Consider the following 14,803-nt stretch of genomic DNA (forward strand, 5'->3'; position numbering starts at 1 on the left):
AAACAATAACCTCACATTCAAAACAATAACAAGAATGGAGGCTATTGGGATTCGAACTCTAGTCTTGATGACCATAATAAGGTATGCTTACCACTAAACCACAACTGAAGGACAAGCTTTTGTTATGTAGAATTTTACTTAACTTAACAAAAAAACTAAAATCAGATTAAATAAAAAAAACCCTAAAAGACCAAGCTTCACCAATTAGATTAAATTAAAAAAATCCCTAAAATTTTTGGCTTTTTTCTTAGTTTCACCAATTAGATTTATATTTTTTGTAATAAACTTTTAAATTTTTTCAGGTTCAATTGATGAAATTGTGAAGGGGATGCTGTTGCCTTGTTATGCCAATGATGGAAGTTTGTTATTCGAATTGTTTGCCTTGAATATGAGTTGAACTTTTTATGGACTTTTTTAGAATTGTGAAAGAATGTTAACATTTATTTTATTTATTTTTGTGTTTTTGTTTGTGATAATTGATGAACATTTGGACTATATCTATTTATGTTTGTAATGAATTTATGACAACTTGGAGTGAATTATGATATTTTAGTTATATTTATCATTCCAGGTTTCATGTATAACTTTTAAAAAATTTATTATTATCTCAACTTAAATTTAGATTTAACTTTTAAGTTATATTGGTGAATGTATTTTAGGGACTTAAGTTATTAATAACCATGTTAGATTGTACATTAGCCGTCAAGTTCCAGTGTAGACTATAAAGTGAAGACCTGTGAAGTACAAAAAAAAAAAAAACTGTTGAACCGTTGAACCTGTCGGTCGGACCGTGAACCGGCCCCCTCTCCGATTCGCTGGCCGGTCCGAGATTAAAAACATTGACAAGAACTGCAATGGAGAAAACCATGATCAGAAAATTCTTCATTTTTGTACTTGAAAAGGGAGGAAAGGATGTGGACAGAAATTGTTTGAGTAAGAAGGATATTTATGACATAGAGAACTGGAAAAGTGATCAGCTTGTGTGAAGTATGGAGAACTGCTATTGTTGGAAATCTTGAAGTTGAGCACTGAATGGAATGGATATAAAAAGCAATATTAGTGCTTGACTTTCAATTAACCGATTGACTTTGGCACTGTCAAAAAGTAGCAACCTTCTTCTTGGCATTCGGAATGGGAATTGTGGAAAAGAAAAATTTTGGCCAATTGATATCAACAATTGTGACTACAAGTCACAAGTCACAAATATAATGCGTGCAAAAAAGATAACTTGATGTTGTCTGTATCATCTGATGTTAATGACGCCAAACTCTGTTGTAGTCCTATTTCAGTCTCGTGTTTGAGTTAGAACACAGATGATATTTGTACCATTCTAGATCCACGGGCTGCCCTGCTACACATACTTTTCATTTGGCTTAAAAAAAAACATTTTAAAGGGTGTAAGCTTTACAATTAAAGCACGATCTTTACCGTATCATGCAAAGTATTGGACATATAAAATTTTATCAAACTGTTGTAGTGAAAAGAACTCAAATGATCCAATTTTATCCAGTTGATAAATATAGAATCCTAAATAAAATGCATAGTCCTTTTTTTTTCCTTTAGAGTTCTTATTGCATACTATACGAATTAATTGGTAAAATTTTGGTAGCGTATAGGAAATGATACCAATATAAAAACTACATTTACTACTCGAGGGCTTATTATGCTGCCCAATTTTTTGGTCTCTACCATGAGCTGAAAAAAAAAAATCTTTTCGACGCATAAGTTTCCCCAAATTCTCATAGACTTTACAAATGAAAGTTATTTGTTTCTCGTCGTTCATTGTCTCACCATGCGTGTGCAGATGAATTATTGATTGGCCTTTTGGTGGCAGAAAGATAAAACAGAATTGAACCAAAGACATTATAATTCCCTAATTAGTCTCTTCAGCCAGTTGAATTAGATCTTATTCAAAGTCTTCAGTACTTCGGATAATAGCGCTCTATGTTCCTTAGTCTCTTATGCTTCGGCTTACTCGCAATATTAATTGCCTTAACATTGGTGCATTTAGACCCTTGCATATGGTAATTCATAATCTTAGTATAGTTATGATCCTCAAATATCATACCTTGAGAAACATCACGGCTAAAATTGCCAATAGCATATTGAAACATGAAAAGTAAATGAAAGACGTGAGGAAACTTCAATGGAGAGACATGTTGAGAGTGAAACACCAAACCAAAGTCGAAAGCCCGACAAATATGATCAAGGGATCAAAACTGGAACATGCCTATTTGTAAATACTCCAAGAAATCGAAACAAGACCAACAAAATCAATTATATGATTTCAAAACTTAAACAACTTTCGCTTGTAAAGAGCAAGAAAGGTAAACACCTTTTGCTAATTTTTATTAATTTCCAATCAGTTTTAAGCCTTTATAGCTCAACATACCGAGCACTTTCGGCTCTCCAGAAGTACCCTAGCATCTGAGATTCTGACCAGGATCGACACCCAGTTGGCGACAATATTGAGTATAATACCCAACACGAGCACTAACAGTGTTTGGATTTTTACCGTCACATTCAAGCTGACCATTAATGGCACGAATTGTAGCCCCGAAACCCTGGCCGGAAATGATACGAGAATGACAATTGTTCATCCAAAACCACAAGGCAGTTTTGAACGAAATAACGTTATCTCTGGCTACAAGTTCAGGTTGACTTAGTCCATTGAACCCAATGCTTTGTCCTGCTGGTCCATAGTTGTAGTTCCATGATATTTGTAGTGGACCGCGGCCGTAATACCCCTTGCCTGGCACACATGGATACTGAGTGTTGCTCTTGTCACAGTAGTTTCTGGACGGGCCGTTTATCTCTTCTATATAGCACAGATCTGCATGATATAGAGAAGTCGTATTAGTTACCATTCTGTCGAATTGATAAAAAGAAAAAATGGATGTCAGGTAAGACAAGGATTGTCGGATGATATGATAATGAAAAGTGTAGAAAACAAATTTTATGAGTTCTAATAACAATTAATTGCAAAATTATAGAATTGAAAGGATTTAAGAATCACAAACAAATATATTTATGTGGACGAAAAGAGAATAAATAACTTAACTCAAAACGTCATTAACATTTTAAACAAAGAAGAAAGTCTTACCACAATAAAAATTTAATAAATTTTCTATAGACTATTTTAGGCTCTCCTAAATTTTTAGAAAATACTCCACCTAATACTCTATTGATAATTTATCAGAATCGTTGAATAAGAAACAACACGATTAATTATGAAATAAAACTCCAATTACTAAATAATAAAATTACTAGAACTTGGCTTCAATAAAACTAATGATAATTAAATAGAAAATTTTTGAAGCTTGGTTTATTTTGCCAAAAAAAGAAAAAGAAAAGAAGAGCCATCAATATTTTTGAATGGACCACAAGTGATTTAAAATTTACAAAGTTGTAAGTACTGATTTAAAATTTACAAAGTTGTAAGTAATCACATGCTTACTAAATTATAAAGTTGACTACTACAACAAAGTAAAATGAACGGAAAGTAATAATTTCTCTATCCAATTATAAGTGGCACCCATATTCATGATAAATTATTACAATAATAAGTATTTCTTGTCAAAGTTTTAGTTTTTGAAGAAAGTTCTTGGATAATATTGCAAAGAAAAATAGTCAAAACTTGGTAGATCCGGTTTTCAAAAATCCAATAGACCAAAGTGTGCTATACTATCTTACCAAGTGGTTTGACACTATTTGGACTATTGAATTTTTGAAAATGGACTTACCCAAGTGTGAGTCCAGAAAAATAATCTATATATTACTGTACCAACATTTAGAATAGTTACTAAAAATATTTTATAGAAAGTTCCAAAGTAATTCTCTTTGGTAGAGTTGTTGAAAACACTTACGTCCAGTCTCATGAGTGACATGAGCAAAGAAAGCAGCAACCTCCCTTTTAGAATCATCAGCAGAACCAGAAGTTCCAAACTTAGAATACGACTTCTGAGCTTCAAGAAATGCCGATCGAGTATAGAACCCTTTTCCAGCACAACCCGAAGCAGCTTGATTAGCAATCCCATTAAAGAAAGCGTCTGTGACAATACCAGCAACTGAAGCACCATTATTACCACCGCTGGGTGCAGAAGTGCAAGGGCCGGATTGGCAGCCGGGGCCACAGTAGTCGTTGCTGTTGCCGCAATAGCCGAATTTGCTGCAGCATAAGTTTGGTGCACAGCCACAGTTTTGACTTGAAATCAGCTGTGGGAAGGCTCCGACAAGAACCATAATGGAGAAAATGATGGTTGGAAAATTCTTCATTTTTGTGCTTGAAGGAAGAGAAATGGATGTGGGCAGAAGCTGTTTGAGAAAAAAGGGTACATATAGGGAGGAGAACTGGAAAATGGATCAGCTTGTGTGAAGAAGGGAGAGCTGTTATTGTTGAAAAAATTTAAGTTGAGTAATGAATGAAAACAGAAATCACGTTTGACTTTAATTCGTGCATTGACTTTGACAGTGTCAATAAGTGGGAATTTTTGTTCTTGGTTTCTAGAATGGTATTTGTGAAAGATTGATTTTGATCAATTGATATAAATAATTTTGGAATTGAATAATGTAGACTCACAAGTCACAACTATTGTGTGTATTTTTATGACTTGAAGTTGTCTACAGCATTTAATTTAGTGCTCATTAATACATTAACTTGCCTAACTATGTTTTAGTCATACTTCACACTTGCATTTGAGTTTAAGCACTCAACAATATGAGACATATCAATTTGTCAGTTACAATTCATGAAATAAAATAGTGTAGAACCTGTATTAGAATAATTTTAGGTTAAATGGTAAAGAAAAGAAACACTTTCACATAGCAATATAAGTGGTAGTCAGTTTTGGAAAAGCTAAGAAAGGATTAAAGCCCTGTTTGATAACCTAATTCAACACTTAAATTTAATGAATTCAAATTTTAATATATTCACATCGTTTGATAACCAAAGATTGAACATCTGAATTAATTAATTGTCACTGATTTTTCTAGGTAAAACTTATTCCCAAAATTAAGTGATAAGTTATTCACTTATCACTAAATGTGATATGCATTCAAATATATTAGATTTAATACTTAACAACTCAATAATTTAACGAATTCAAATTTCAATTTTCAAATTTTAGACTTCAATTTTCACGCTTAACTTTTGTCAAACGCATCCTAATCAGGCCACTTGCATATCATGAATGACAAAACTATGTGGCTTTTGCTAGTACACGTTACGATAGAATTCCACTTCACGTGTTTGTTGGGGATACTGGCATGTCCATTTGCATCATGTCCCATTTCATAACAAAATATTATATTCTAAATATATATGAAATATTTAATTTCTATATGTTAATTTTTTAATACAATAATATAATGTACTTGTAAATCAAATAGTATCAAGTAAAATAACTACATAAAACCAGATAAAAATATAACTGCAGTGCCCCTGTTAGATTGAATCTTTAACAAATTGAATGCTTTGAACTTTTTTCATTCAGGATTTTAGTGCTATAATTTATAAACAGTATTTCCAAAAAAGAATTGTTAGTGAAGGTATCAAATTGGTGCCCCTAGTAAGTAATTGTGTTCAGAAAACAACTAGAGTCAAAAGTCAAATTTTCGTTTCTTTCCTGTTCTTGTCTAAAGACAATTCTGCAGACAAAGAAGTTGGAAAAAAAAATATGCTCACAATTTGGCAGGGCAAACCTCCTTGCCTAAAAATTAAGATAAGAAAAAAAATCAGTTCATTTTCTCCTCATGTTCACTATTATCTTATTAAATTAAAGGAAACCACGCTTATAAATTATAATCACTTGCATCAAAATCCAACGGCAATTTTCTCCATTTTTTGGAAAGAAGAGGAAGGGGGAAAAAGGAAGAAGCTTCCGTAGAAAAGGAAAGAATTGAGAAATGTGATAGGTACTCTGTCTCCCTCTCGGCAAGTGCGGCTTAAGCCAAGCACAGCTCACAGAAGTCCATTGTTGAATTAGTCTCCCTGAAAATTTCTAGCCATAAAAATTTTAACTTTTCCTTTTAGTATAAATGGAAGATCTCGAAGTGGGGACCTCTTATTTACATTTTCTCTCCTCATATCATTCAACTCATTTTTTCCCCGAATTTCAACTTGCTACTCCATAACTTAGCTTCATGGATCTATATTTATGTTCTCAGAAATGTGATGTCATACTTCTAGATACATTCAAAAGCGATGAATAGTCGATCATTTGGACAATTGTAGTTTAAAGAACTAAGAATTAGTGCAAATATCTAGTTCATTGAAAACGTATGGCCCTTAATTTTTGTATTTTGACGATATACAAGTCTGAAATTCTAGAAAACAAAGAAAACTGCCATCCTTGAACAATTCTTTAGAGATTTTTTGTTCTTTTTATTTTTTGAGCAAATGAAACATCTTCCCGTTTATCATTGGAACATAAGCTTTACAAAGGAGCAAAACCTCTTACTACAACAAAAAATCTGGAGCGAGCTATACCCATTATACAATACTATGCATGTGAAAACAAACAAAACAGACAGAATTCAACCAAGATCAATCTAGCAAACGTCCGTGATCTATCCCCCATTCTAACAACAACTCCCAATTTTCCTTACTACCAGGAGCTTTAGCCCATAAGAGACAAGTCAAGTTGAACAATTTTAACCACTGCCGATTTAATAAAATTTGGAGTGAAACCCTCCAACGTGTACAGGGTTTGTCTTTCCAAAAAAACAAAAAACAAAAAACAAAACCGCTGCTGCAACTACTTCCATTATCAGTATTCTGTATACGAAAATCAACATTTAGTCTTTCCCAAATTTAGTATATTTTAGTGCATAATTGAAAAAAATTCTCTTGGCACAAGTGGAAAATTATAGATTTGAAATCAATTACAAATTTTCCTAGAAAATAGATGCCCAGTGATCAACTATGGCGCTTCGTAGTTCAGCTTTTCCAGTCTCATACGTAGAAGTTGGTCCTAATAGTGCATTAATATTTCATAGTTAATCAGAATTTTCTATGACAAAAAAAAGAAGAAGATTCATGAAGAAAAATAATCTATTGGCTGTAATTTATTTCGATTTAGACATCAATATTGCAATGGCAAAAGGACTTTGTAGATGAACCTAGTTGATGTAATGAATTTATGATGATTTAATTAACTAAAAAGGCAATCAATTCGGTCTACTAAATGTCATACTCAAGAGGTCATCATCTTTGTCAAAGGGTCTATACATTCCATACATTAGTAGTAACATTTAGTGGATTTGTTACTATTGCTGACCATGTTAGCCACTGATTTCTATTAAATCATGTCTTTAGCTTCTTATAAGCTTCTCTATACCCTACCTAATCTCATACCATTTTACTTTCTTTTGGATTATGTGGAATGCCTACTTGACTGCCGGATGCAATGTCTATATTTTAATGATTCCAGTACATTTTCAAAATCTTCAATTGGCTTTTAAAGTATCGAAGTTCAGTTCACTAATTGGCCATAAAGACAGATCAATAGCAAAGTTGAAATATGCCACTTATCCTGAGACTTTGTAGAAAGTTTGGAATGTTAATGTTATGCGAAGTGCAATCGTTCTCCTTCATTCACCTTTTGATATTACTTTACGGGCCAAATATAAGAATGAGATTTCTTGGGCTGGCCACGTCTTCTTCTTCTTCGGTTTTTTTTTCCATTCTTCTTATAGATCTTTCAGGCGAATAAGCATTCTTTGGGCAAATAATGTAGTATATTTGGACATTGGGATAATTTAACAAATCTCCTTTGAGTTTTATAACAAATTCATCATAGTTCCCCCTCAAATTATTACATTACACTTATGTCTATTAGCTATTGATTTCCAAGGTAAATGCTGAATTTTACCTCTACGTTTACCATTGACACTTTCTATACAAAGCGATACAAATTATGTATAAGAGATTTGTGAAAGTGTTATACTTCCGAGCTGTAACTCATAAACAAAGGCATTCGTAAAACCCTTTTGATTCAAATATATAGATTTTTTTTTATCCAACGCCAAAATTATATTGCCCAATAAAAATAAAAAGAAAACCTTTTTTTTTTGGTTAAACCAAACTATTATTAATGCAGCCCCAAAAAAGTACAAAGTTCGGGACCAACCCTTCCCCAGGAGTACAAGCTCACACACCCTGCGACACCTCTAATTAATCCCTACTGCCGGCATCTACGAAAATTTGGATACCCCCACGCATCTAATATATAGATATACTCACCTATACACTTAACAATTTAATGTATGCTAAAGTGAGTAGAATAGGGTTTTGAAAAAGTACTCAAAAGTATGCTACTTCCATCATTACCTTCTAGCACGCATTGTGCAAACTCTTTTCAACTAGAAAAAAGGGAACGGAGAGGAGATACAAAAAAGGGTTACAAATTCTTTAAAATATAGCAAGGGTAAGCATGCAAGTAACATGTAACATGAAACATGTAACATGAAACAAATATGTTAAGGAAACCTTAAAACAAGAGAGGTGACAAGTTGTCGAAGCCTGTACAATAATAAACTTAAACCTAATTGCCAGTTAAAGTAACCAAAAACCAATTTCAAGTACTGGAGCAGGGACTCTAGGTATGCAATGGGTTATTTGATTCACCCTACTCCCGAAGAAATTGTTTGATCCGATATACCCGAATGGGATGGTTTTTTCACAAATAATTATGAATTTGTAGACAGGGCAAGTAGGATCGTATCCTCAGGGACTGGGTATATTTGTCTCTTAAGAAATCCAAAGTAACACAGGGGGTGATTTTGTAGGAACGACGACAATCAAAGAAATTCAAATAAGAAAATAAAAATAAATAACTAACTAGAAATTAAATGACAATTCACTAAACTTAGAGTAATAATAATTAAAGGTCTAAAACAATTAAAACAAGAAAACAATTAAAAATAAAATAAAATAGGCAACTAAAAATCAAATGGCAATTCACTAAAATCAAGATAATGATAATTAAAGATCTAGCCAAGAAATAACTTCAACAATGGTTCACCTAATTGATCATCGATTCACAAGCAATTCCAATTATTTATTAATAAATAGGTTAAAACTGCCAAACAGGTGATGACGGTCAACCCCTCCTTAGTGTGTCGGTGACTAAGGTATGCCCGTTAATCATTACTCTAATTGAGAAATAATCATAGGTATGCCTGTAAGATGTAATTCCCCAATTACCTTACGTATTATAGGAGCCCTATTCTAACCAAATAACGCACTACCAAGGTTATTTCAGATTAGCCAGCGTATCCCCCTGACACGAATCTAATCGTGCAAGTGTCACTATTTCAAGGCAATTAAACAATTACGGATTTAAATGTCCCAATTGACAATAAATTACTAAATTAACTAGTTATCCGGATCCAAGACAATCAATTAATTAAATAATCATAAATACTGTAATCAAGGGATATGCGAATACCAATAAATAAAAGAAAAAGATAAAATTAAATCGATATTACAATTTTAGTCAAACCAAAACCTCCGTTGTTCCTTGACTAGAACGGAGAAATTAGTTCATGTTTGATGCGAAAAAATCCACACAAAATTGTAAAGAAAGCAGCGGCCATTGTCCTTTGAGATTGGAGAAATTCAATTCGATCGAATCAGGAAGGCAAGCGAGATACAGGAAATTATCAATTGGGTTTCACTTGTCTCGTACATACGAAGAGGAAATCCACTAATAAGCTAACAAGGAAAAGTCAAACAGAGGAGCTGAAGAGAATGATTCAATCTTCTTCTCATGGCCTCTGGCCTACAATAATTAAAACCTATGTTTTCAGAACCGGACCGGATAGCGACTCGGCCGAGGTCAGGGGTCAGGGGTCAATGGGTTCGACCGGGGGTCGATAGGGGTCGAACCGGATGACGTCATAAATAAAAATTATTTTAAAATTAAAATGTTATATATATAATATCTAATAATATATTGATATTAATAAAGGCATATTCATATATATTTGATGTTTCAAATATATTTAACAAGAAAATACAAAGAAATTAGAACAATCAAGTAGCAATTTATATTATTTAATAAATATTAACAAGTTTAGAATTAAAATTATGAATTTAATTGAAAAATAACATCAAATTTTAGGACAATATTTATAAAGTATCAAATATTTGAGGTATATCAATAAGTTTTAACAATTTAGGGGGTCAAAACATAATATTAAAAAGTTTGAATTTTTTTTTTAAAAAAATACTGTTGAACCGGAAAAACCGATTTTTTCCCGGTCAAACCCGGTCAAACCCGGTTTTTGACCGGCTTTGACCGGGTTTTAAATTTCCGGTTTTCTAATGTGACTCGGACCGGCTACCTGGCCGGTTCCCGGTTCAACCGGTTCGACCGGCCGGTCCGGTCCGAGTTTGAAAACAGAGATTAAAACTAAGCAAAAAAGCTCACAAACAAAAAGTCAAAGAGCAAAAGCTCTCCAAAAAGATAGTGTCCTCCTCCTGCAATTCTCATTCCTTCTTTTTTTTTTAAGTAGCCTATGCTACTGTGCGGCGGCTCCAGAGTGTCCCAGGCCTGCGTCCGCTGCCCTCTTCCGCAAATTACCAAAGTGGGCACCAATTTTCCTTTGCCAACAATACCCCTCAAATAAGCTCTTTGGCTTGGACCCCTTTTCTGTCAAATTGGCATCTCTTATTATATTTTCGTTCTACTCCCTGAAATATATGTCCAATACTAAAACTGAGTAGAATTCAGCAATTAATCCACATCGAGTCAGGTAATAGGAAAAATTAATAATAGAATAAATGATAAAATTATACCCTATCAAGAGGTAACAGTAAGTTTGAAAACTTTGGTGCAGCTAAATGAAGTCAAAAACCTACAACAAGGTTGATGGAATTATCCCTTGTAAACTCTATGTGTCCTTCACCAAGTAAAAAATACTGTTCAAAATTCTTATTTCTATCGGAACCATTTCGAAGAACTCCAATTCGGATGTCAATACTAAAAGAAATTTTCCCTATGGTACGACTGATTTTGAAATTCACTAATTATTTGTATAATTGTATCATATATGTGCTTTTATGTATTGTGTAATGATTCACATCAAATTCATGAGAAATTTCGCATCCCTCTCATAAAAGTTAGCAAATGCATTGTATATAGGAAGCTGAAAACCAAACAAGACTTTATTATTAGGTTATCAGTATTATTGGTCGTATCCAAGTGTCATCATGTTTTGTTTATTCAAGTGTCATAATGTTATTGATAGTATAATTGGGTTGCATGATTATGGTTGAAAGTGTAGAATATGCGATTAAACTCCGTGTTAGGAGTACTGGTTTTGCTGTGGGTTTTTTCGTTTTCTTTGTCACCTGCATGGGGGCTTTAGAGCATAAGCCTTTGTTTTGTTTCGAAACATCACTGCCAAAATTGCCAATAGCATATCGAAACATGAACACAAAATGAAAGATGTGAGGAAACTTTAATGAAGATATGCCTTGAGATTTAAACACCAAAGACAAAAGCTCGAAAAATATGATCAAGGGATCAAAATAAGAACATGCGTGTTGGTAAAACACTCCAACAAGTTAAGTCGAACCAAGATCAACATAATCAATCATTTGATTTCAAGAGTCATAACTTTTGCTTGTAAAGAACAAATAAAGTTAAACAATTTATTGCTTTTTCCCCCCAATCAGCTGTGTACCTCAACATTATTTCACGTCAAAAACTTGTTTTTCCTCGGATTAAATACCCTAGCATCTGAGGTTATCACCAGTCTCGACACCCAATTGTCTACAATATTCAGTATAATACTCAACTCGAGCACTAACTGTGTTTGGATTTGCACCATCACATTCAAGCCGACCATTAATGGCACGAATTGTAGCCCCAAAACCCTGGCCAGAAGTGATAAGATCATGACAATGGTTCATCCAATACCACAAGCCAGTTTTGAATGAAATAACATTATTTGTAGCTACAGTTTCAGGTTGGCTGAGTCCATTGAATCCAATGCTTTCACCTGCTGGTCCATAGTTAAAGTTCCATGATAACTGTATTGGACCCCTGCCGTAATATCCCTTGCCTGGCACGCATGGATACTGAGTGTTGCTCTCATCACAGTAATCTCTGGAGGGGCCGTCTATCTCTTCTATGTAGCACAAATCTGCGCAATATAAAGAAATTTTGTCACTCAATTGAAATGATTGATAAAGGGTTAGAATCAAAGAAAATCAGCAGGTCTGGAATTTATTGTAAATTTTTAGATTTGATTGTTTTACTGATGAATTCAATTGGTGAGAAAGACTTTATCCCATTCTGTAAAAATTGGATTGGACAGACTTAAAGTAAACACTTTTTTTCTGAGGTAAAATTTTAGAATGATTTAACATTATAGGATTATACGATAGTCAAATAAAAATTGGCAATAGCAAGATTAAGAAGGGACTAACAGTGATATAATAATTACAAAGGTATCATGGACGTCTAAAATATATTTCGCTAATAAATTTGAACTAATTTACGGCCAAATTTAGGTGAAATAGTTAATTCTACTTGGTAAATTGGAAGTTCGGAAATGTGTATCTGTCAGTTGTCATACTCATGAGCGAGCCAATCTTAACTTAAAAAAAAAAAAAAAGGAAAAGAAAAGGAAAAGAAAAAAGGAATCCAAAAGATAAAAGTAGAAAAGGCATGAATTTTAAAACGTAACCGTAATACCTTGTACCCGAAACAAATATGTGCAATACTTATTAAGCTAAGCAAAGCCACATGATCTACTCTTAGATGCAGCAAAATATACAACCACCTTAAGCTTGGAATGTAAAGGCAGAAAAACTTGCTTATGTAGATATAAAAGTGACCACTACAAGAAAAGTAAAAAGAATATGGAGATACTAATCCTTCTGTTCATCATGATAAATTATTTAACAGTAATAAATCTTTCATATTCAAGTTTTATTTTTTGAAGAAAAAATTCTTGGATAATAGTGCACAGGAGATTCCAAGATATACTATCTAGAAATTCACAGGAGCTACTAAAAAAGTAGAAAATATCTTCAAAATTTAATTTCCAAGCTAGTGTTATTCAAAACTTACGTCGAGTCTCATGAGTGACATGAGCAAAGAAAGCAGCAATCTCCCTTTTAGAATCATCAACAGAACCAACGGTTCCAAACTGGGGATACGAATTCAGAGCTTCAAGAAAAGCTGATCGAGTATAGAACCCTTTTCCAGCACAGCTTGAAGCAGCTTGATCAGCAATCCCATTAAAGAAAGCGTCCGTCACAATATCAGCAACTGAAACGCCACTATTACCACTGCTCGGAGCAGCAGTGCAAGGGCCGGATTGACAGCCAGAGCCACAGTAGTCGTTGCCGGTACCGCAATAGCCGAATTTGCTGCAGCACAAGTCTGGTGCACAGCCGCAGTTTTGGCTTGAAATCAGCTGTGGAAAGGCTCCTGCAAGAACTACAATGGAGAAAATGATGGTTGGAAAACTCTTCATTTTTGGATTTGATAAAGGAGAGAAGCTTGTGGGCAGAAGTTGTATCAGAAAAAAGGGTATATATAGGGAAGAGAACTGAAAGCTGATCAGCTTGTGTGAAGCATGCACAGCTGTTATTGTTGAAAATATTGAATTTGAGCAATTAAAGAAAACAGAACAGAAGACGAAAGCGTGAATGGTTGACTTCGATCGAGTGTATTGACTTTGACATTGTCAATGAAGCGGAAACTTTCTTTCTTGGCTTCTAGAATGGGAAAGGTCAAAAAGAAAGATTTTGGCCAATTCGTATGAACAATTGTGAGAATAAGGCATGTAGACTCACAAGTCCCCACTATAATGTGTGCAAAAATATAATTTGAAGTTGCCTAAATCATTTAATTTCATGCTTGTTATTGAGTTTATTTGCCTAACTGTGTTTTAGTAAAACTTCAAAATTGTGTTTGAATTAGAACAGAAAAATACGAGACATACTTATTTATTTAATTGCAATTCCAGAAATAAAATCGTATACAACATGTATTAGAATAATTTATAGGGTAAATGATAAAGAAAAGAAATACTTCTACAAATTGACGTAAGTGGTCATCAGCATTTCGAGAAGTTCAGAAAGAATCAAGTGGCCGATATAATATATATATATATATATATGTGTGTGTGTGTGTGGCTTTTGTTATGACTATATGTATGTTTCATTTGACATGTTTGTTGGACGCGTTGAATTGTTAGCAATGAAATGCTCCAAAATGTTTTCATGCAAGATTTCAGCACTATAGTTTATAAGCAGTATTAGGTCATAGTGAATTATCGACAAATCGTCACATGCAGAGTCGTGAAAATATGCAAGTCTTTCCCTATCATTAATTAGTTGGTTAAATGACAATTTCTAGAATGGCTGACCATGTCAAGAAACATCTCGCAGTAAATTGCGCGAGTTAATATGGTCCTCTCGTTTTACACAGGATGTACTTTTCTTTTTCTAAATATTTCCCCTTAAACTCTCAAATTGATCATAGTGTTAACTAATTTTGCTCTGGTTTTATTCTTGGTTCGCAAAATTCAGAAAAACCAAAACCAACCCTTGTTACTGAAGATATCAAAATGGTACCCCAACTAAGTAATTGATTTCGAAAAACACTCTGAACCAAATTTCAAGTTTTGGTTTCTTTGCTCTTTTTCTACTGAAAGGCAACTTCCCCGGGCCAAGAACTTGATACAAATAGTATGATGCTTAAGTTTTCTATGCTCTTATGAACAAGTCAAACTATGCTTATAAACAATTACATCAAAAATTACGGGCAATTTCGGCATT

General features: G+C 33.6%; 2 protein-coding genes across 2 annotated transcripts; both read right to left on the reverse strand.

Moving 5' to 3' along the window:
* Positions 1-2,309: 2,309 nt before the first annotated feature.
* On the reverse strand, positions 2,310-4,355 carry LOC113736851 (endochitinase EP3-like). Its single transcript, XM_027264026.2, has 2 exons — positions 3,867-4,355; positions 2,310-2,833 (listed from the first exon to the last, which is right to left on the reverse strand). The coding sequence occupies exons 1-2, from the start codon at positions 4,273-4,275 to the stop codon at positions 2,421-2,423; spliced, it is 822 nt and encodes a 273-aa protein (XP_027119827.1). The 5' UTR covers positions 4,276-4,355; the 3' UTR covers positions 2,310-2,420.
* A 7,233-nt stretch (positions 4,356-11,588) lies between these two features.
* Positions 11,589-13,537, reverse strand: LOC113736853 (endochitinase EP3). The gene is made up of 2 exons (XM_027264028.2): positions 13,086-13,537; positions 11,589-12,153 (listed from the first exon to the last, which is right to left on the reverse strand). The coding sequence occupies exons 1-2, from the start codon at positions 13,492-13,494 to the stop codon at positions 11,741-11,743; spliced, it is 822 nt and encodes a 273-aa protein (XP_027119829.2). The 5' UTR covers positions 13,495-13,537; the 3' UTR covers positions 11,589-11,740.
* Between the last annotated feature and the right edge of the window lie 1,266 nt (positions 13,538-14,803).

The sequence above is a fragment of the Coffea arabica genome, chromosome 3e, assembly GCF_036785885.1.
Source record: "Coffea arabica cultivar ET-39 chromosome 3e, Coffea Arabica ET-39 HiFi, whole genome shotgun sequence".
Taxonomy (NCBI): Eukaryota; Viridiplantae; Streptophyta; class Magnoliopsida; order Gentianales; family Rubiaceae; genus Coffea; species Coffea arabica.

Coding starts and splice junctions, on each gene's coding strand:
- LOC113736853 (XM_027264028.2), bottom strand. CDS start 13,494: ATGAAGAGTTTTCCAACCATCATTTTCTCCATTGTAGTTCTTGCAGGA. Junction 12,154..13,085: donor TGTCACTCATGAGACTCGAC/GTAAGTTTTGAA, acceptor TATATTGCGCAG/ATTTGTGCTACATAGAAGAG.
- LOC113736851 (XM_027264026.2), bottom strand. CDS start 4,275: ATGAAGAATTTTCCAACCATCATTTTCTCCATTATGGTTCTTGTCGGA. Junction 2,834..3,866: donor TGTCACTCATGAGACTGGAC/GTAAGTGTTTTC, acceptor TATATCATGCAG/ATCTGTGCTATATAGAAGAG.